Source organism: Malurus melanocephalus, unplaced genomic scaffold, assembly GCF_030028575.1.
Source record: "Malurus melanocephalus ecotype Western Australia unplaced genomic scaffold, MMel_1.1 scaffold_14, whole genome shotgun sequence".
Lineage (NCBI taxonomy): Eukaryota > Metazoa > Chordata > Aves > Passeriformes > Maluridae > Malurus > Malurus melanocephalus.
The window spans coordinates 3,657,831-3,663,749 of NW_026623246.1; the positions used below are offsets into that span (position 1 = coordinate 3,657,831).

At 58.3% G+C, this 5,919-nt stretch overlaps 1 protein-coding gene across 1 annotated transcript; it reads left to right on the forward strand.

Annotated features, from left to right (window-relative positions):
* Positions 1–283: 283 nt before the first annotated feature.
* On the forward strand, positions 284–1,226 carry PTF1A (pancreas associated transcription factor 1a). The gene is made up of 2 exons (XM_057383046.1): positions 284–908; positions 1,024–1,226. The coding sequence occupies exons 1-2, from the start codon at positions 284–286 to the stop codon at positions 1,224–1,226; spliced, it is 828 nt and encodes a 275-aa protein (XP_057239029.1).
* The last annotated feature ends 4,693 nt before the right edge of the window (positions 1,227–5,919 follow it).

Consider the following 5,919-nt stretch of genomic DNA (forward strand, 5'->3'; position numbering starts at 1 on the left):
GATTGGCTGGCGGCGGTGGCCCGCGGCACGCGCCCGGGGATGTCGTTATAAGACCCCTCGCGTGCCGGCCCGCGGCGCCAGCGGCTCCGGCCACCTCCCCGGAGAGCGGCGGCGCTGCCCGGCCTCCCGCCACACACGGCCGGGCAGGGCAGGGCGGGGGCGGCGGCCCCGCCACCGCCGGGGCGGCTCGGACAGCGGGCCGGCGACAGCGGCTGCGGGCGCGTCCCGGCGGGGCTGCCCCCCTGCCCCGTCCCGTCCCGTCCGCGCCGGGACCGGGAGCGGCATGGAGACTGTGCTGCTGGAGCACTTCCCCGGGGGGCTGGACTCCTTCTCCTCGCCCCCCTACTTCGACGAGGAGGACTTTTTCTCCGATCCGCCCCCGCGGGACGTGCTGGCCGCGGACGGGCTGCTGGAGCCGGACGTGGATTTCCTCAGCCGGCAGCTGCAGGAGTACTACCGCGACGGCGGCGACCCCGAGGGCGGCTACCGCTGCCCGGCGCCGGCCGCCGCCTTCCCGCCGTCTCCCGCCTCGCCCGGTTTCGCCTACGAATGCTGCGGGGCGGCGGGCACGGCTCTCCTGTCCCCCGGGGGGCGGCTCCAGGCKCTGGGTTCGGCCAAGCGGCGACGGCGGGTGCGCTCCGAGGCGGAGCTGCAGCAGCTCCGTCAGGCCGCCAACGTGCGGGAGCGGCGGCGGATGCAGTCCATCAACGACGCCTTCGAGGGGCTGCGCTCGCACATCCCCACTCTGCCCTACGAGAAGCGCCTCTCCAAGGTGGACACGCTGCGCCTGGCCATCGGCTACATCAACTTCCTCAGCGAACTGGTGCAGTCCGACCTGCCGCTGCGCAGCGCCAGCAGCGAGAGCCCCAGCCAGCCCAAGAAAATCATCATCTGCCACCGCGGCACAAGTAAGTGGCGGGCCGACGCGGCCCGGTACGTCCCGGTGCGGACCGGCACCGTGCTCCGCAGGAATGCCGGCCCCAGCAATAACCCCCTGCCTTCCTTTTCCCCCCTGCCCTCCAGGATCTCCCTCTCCGAGCGACCCCGACTACGGACTCCCCCCTCTGGCCGGTCACTCGCTGTCGTGGACTGATGAAAAGCAGCTCAAGGAACAAAACATCATCCGGACAGCCAAAGTGTGGACCCCCGAGGACCCGCGGAAGGTGAACAACAAACCCTCCGTCAACGACATAGAGAACGAGCCCCCCTTCGACTACGTGGCGTGAGGCGCCGCGCGGGTGGTCCCCGCCCCCGCCCGCTCTGTACATGCTGTATGTAGAGACCTATATTGTAAATGTAATTTAAGATTCAGACTCTAATGGCAATCAACTTTATTTATCTATTTATTACGGAGTAGTGATAATGAGGTAGAATCGTCTGTTTTGAATATCTAATTTATATAATTTATCTTGATTTTTTAAAAGATATGCAATAGGTTTATTCCACCAGCACCTTTTTTTGTTGTTGTTGGGTTTTTTCGTTTGTCTGTTTTTGGGGTTTTTTTTTTTAATGGGGGTAATATGCCAGAACCTGTGAAAATAATTTATTGCCACACGTGGACTCTCATTGTGTTTGTTAATAATAAACCCGAATTGTACCTTGCGGAGCAGTATATTTGTGGGAAGCGGCTGCCGAGAGCCCCACCTCATCCCGAGGAAGCCTTGCAACGAACGCCTGGACGGGTCTCCAGGTGGGGTGAGCCCCGAGACCCAGGGCACCCTCGGCCCAGATGCTGGCCCCACTCTGCCCCATTGACGGCTCGAGATGCTCTTATAGCGCCGTGGGGACAGGGACAGGCGGGGACACACTTTCGCCTTCTCTCCACCCCTTTTGACGTCCTCTCCTGAAGTGCTTCCAACTGATGTCTTTGTCTATGTCTAGAAGGTCCCCTCCTTTCGGTGCCTCTGCACTGCTTGTGGTTTCCAGATCCGAGGCCCCAAACACAAATCTTGMGAGGGTGTGTGTCCCTCTCCTTGTACCCCCGAGCCCACCGCTATGGGAATGGTCGCGCTCTCAGGAGCCTCACAAAGCTGTTCCCGAAAGTTGCCGGGGAGGGAAGGACGAGACTGGGGCCCGGGCAGGCTTGGGATTCTGCCGGCTGTCCCCAGCCTTTCGCGGCTCTCCAACCGGCCGCCCCTGGGAAACAGCCCTGGCGCTCCTCACCCTGGGGATGCCGCTGGGGGCGAGAAGGGGGCAGGGGAATGGCAAAGCCATCGTGCAACTGGTGGCAGAATCGCTCTGGTAGCCCCAACCCAGCGTGCCCGGCTGCGGAGGGGACGGCTGGGCTGCACCTGCCCGGGGGCGAGGGGTGGGGGCGGCAGGGGCCGGTCGGGCCGGGGGCTGCAAGTGCTCCCGGCGGGGGCGGGGGGGCGGCCCGGGGCTTGGGCGGGGGGCTCGGCCCGACGCCGCAGGTGCTGATTTTCCCGTGGCACCCGCGGCTCAGCCCCGACGGCTCAGCCCCCGGCAGAGTYCCAGATGCCCAGCCCGGCCCGCGGCCGGAGCAGAGCTGTCCCCGCGCGGTGCCCAGGCGGATGGGAACGGCCCGGGTGAGCCAAGGTATAATTATAACTCATCATATACTGTACATCTCTCCCTCTCCTTCCTTTTTTTTTTTTTTTTTTTTTTTTTTTTTTAAATTCCCTTTATTTTGTTTTTTTTTTTTTTTTTTTTTTTTTTTTCAAAACTGCCTCAAAGTGGGAGCAATATGTTGCATGCATGCTAATTGCATTAACCTAGTTAAACACATTTAGTTCCCTAGCGCGGATGGCATGGATCTATTCCAATAGCAATTAGAGGAGCTACTTACACACACAAACACGCCGAGGCTGGCCCGGGGCGGGGGTTGGGTGGGGGGCTCATTGCTTATTTATTTGCTCACTTTTAGCGCGACTCCGGGCTGCGGCGGGGCTGACCGGCCGCAAGCCTCGCCCCGTCCGGCGGCAGGCGGGCGGCACCGGTGTCATTGAACTTAAACGGGGCTCTTTGAGAGAGAAAAAGAGCCGACCTATAATTCGATCTTGTCCTGTATTAGGACCTCATTAAACACAGAAAGTCGCTTTTTCACAAATGCTTCCATCAGGCATGTAATCTCATTACACTCATTAGAAAGTCAAATGTTAGTCGGACTTCAGCTTAATTATAAGTTATGGAAGTGTTGTACCGTTTCCTTCTGTGTATAGCCTCTTTCGTCTCRATTGGCTTTGGTGATGCGATCCCCCACAATTAAAACACTACAATCATTGTTATGTGGCACCTTTTCTTTGGCGTGCCACTTTTTTGTGATTCAATGCTTCAACACATCCTTTAGTATGGTGCAGATGAAGCGGAAGAGCCGGCGTTCGCATGTAAAGCACCAGGGTCTCTATCTTGTCACTCTCCCGTCTTGACTTGGCAAGTCCCTTTAAACGCAATCTTCAAAGAGACTGACAGCTCCTTTTGACTGACTCATCATCCATTCACCCCAGCGCCGCGCTCCTGCGACAAAATCCGCCGCACAGGGCAGGAGGGAACCGCCTGTGCAGGTCCCCCGGCCCAGAGGGACCCGGCAGGACCCGGCGGCTCCCGCAACGCCGGCTCGCAGCTTTTGAGGCAGCTTTGGGGGGCTTTACTGGTGGGGAACACGGCTCGGCGCGGTACGGACCAGCGTGGGGAAGGCGTGACTGGCAGCCACGCAACCCCGATTCCCCGCCACCTGCCCCYTCCTCCCCGCGGCCGTGAGCTGCACCTTCCAGCGCTGCCCCGTCAAGCCCCGTGGGCAGTGGCTACGGTCTCTCTGCCCGGCTCCCAGAGCCCCCGCTGCCCGCCTGAGACCCCACGCCTGCTCCCGTGGGGCCGCCCCGCCGCGGTCGCACTGCCCCGACGGCGCCCCGAGGGGGGGGGGGAGACCCGCCCGGGAGCCGGGACTGTCCCGCCTCCCTCCGCCGCTCCCCCCAGCCCCGCATCCCCGCGGGAGCTGAGAAGCAGGGCAGAAGAGAACAAAAGGGGGGGAAATCCCCAGCYCCGCTTGGGGTAGGAGGGAGTGTTAGAGGCACTTGCAGGCGGTTTGCTTCCCGCAGGCTCACAGGAGGGTGGTGCGGACTCTAAGTGTGCGGGTTGATGCTGTCCTTCCTGAACCAGCATCACTCGTGATGCCCCAGGTGTGAAGATAATTACCGAAATGGACAATCCTCCATAAAAAAACCCTAAACCCCAAACCCCGACAACAACACAAAAAAAAAAAACAAAAAACCCACTCAAACCCCTAAACAACAAACAAAACCAAAAAACCACCAAGCCCCCCACCCAAAGGACGGGAAGCATCAGACCGCTCGCTGCACAGCCAGCAAGGGGATGGGAAGGCGTGCGTGACTTCTCAGCAGAGCTGTGCGCAGGCCGTGGGCACTGTGAACCCGTCCCGCCGCGGTTCCCAGGGCCTCTCATCTGCCGGCAGTCGAGAGAGCGCCCTGCGAGGCGCGGGGCGTGAAGCCTCCCCAGCCCGGGATCTCATCCCTCTTTCATTCACGCATCTCTCGCTGGCACCGAGTACCAGCTGCGAGGTCGAACAAACACCAGTTGAGTGTCCCCTGGTAAACCTCCCGCTTTCCAAAGCATCCCGCAGCCGGTGGGAATGGTCCTAAATAACTCCACAACAAACCGCGCTGCCGAGACCTGGAAGCGTGGGCGGGAGTCGATTCCCACGACGGGGCCGGGGTCTGGCCAACAGGTGCTCGGGTTTGGCGGAGGGCGCCGGGGGAGCCCGGGGAGGCAGAGCCTCCGCTGCCAGAAAGCAGCCTGCTCCGGCGCCTCCGGCTTTACATGGCGTGGAAGCCGCAAACAATCGCAATGATATCTTTATTGCTAGGTTCATGTCCTGGGCTATAACATATCAATCCCTGTCGTGGTTCTCTCGGATGCACCTGGTATTTCAAACTTGTTCTTTTTGTGCTTCTGGGTCCTGGACTGCAGCTGCCTAAAGCGAGCAAAGAGAGAGGCCCTTACAATGTGTCCAAGACGTGTTGGCATGGTTTGCTTGTCTTTAATGTACCATTAACTATTGTCTTTACACAATATGGGAACTGTAAAGCATGACATGTGTTATAATAAAACACATTTTCAACGATACACTTGGACTAGGCGCTGGGATGCAAGCAAACAAACAGGCCCAAATCTTGTTTTGTCTCCCTCGCTAAGCCTACTGGCAATTAAACTTAAAACCACTGCTTTCCCCTGATCAGCCAATTAAATTTTATGTCTCCTAATTTTTCACATAGAAAAAAAGTCTCAGTGCCGGCCCCTAAAGACATTGATTTTCTTGCTATCACCTGGCGCTCAGACCTTAGTTCCATTTATCAAGAAGGGAAACGTCAGGCGTTACATAAAGTGACTCTGTTACCATAAGGCTCTCACCATCCTGCCCTATTGTTTTCCCTTGTTAATAACTCATTACCAGGATTTAACAAATCAACCATTACATATGTTTTGTGTCTCCATATTTTGATCCGTACGATTAAGCAGATGTTACGATTGAAAATTGAAAAGTCCAAGGCTACTCTCGTCTGAAAGAAAGAGGGCAGCCTCAAACAACGAGCTAACAATGAGATTCAGAAGATCTTCAGAAAAACATTTACGACCAATAAACAGACTCCAACCTGCTCCATTTCAACCATTGTGCGCCTTGGGGGAATAATTAAGTTGAATAGGAAGAGGTCCGCGGGGTTTTCAATGCCAAGCCCACAGGTGCGGGGTGGCACGATGAATGATCCGCCTGATTTTTGCCAGGCTCAAGGGCCCTTCTCCTGGCCGGGCGAGCAGATACGAAATATTGTCATTTCTTTTAATTCACAGCGTTACTCTCAGGGTGAACAAAGGGGCGGGGGATGAATGGCTCCGGCTGCAGGCAAGGCGCGCCCGGCCGCCGCTGGCCTCTCCGGAGACCGCCCG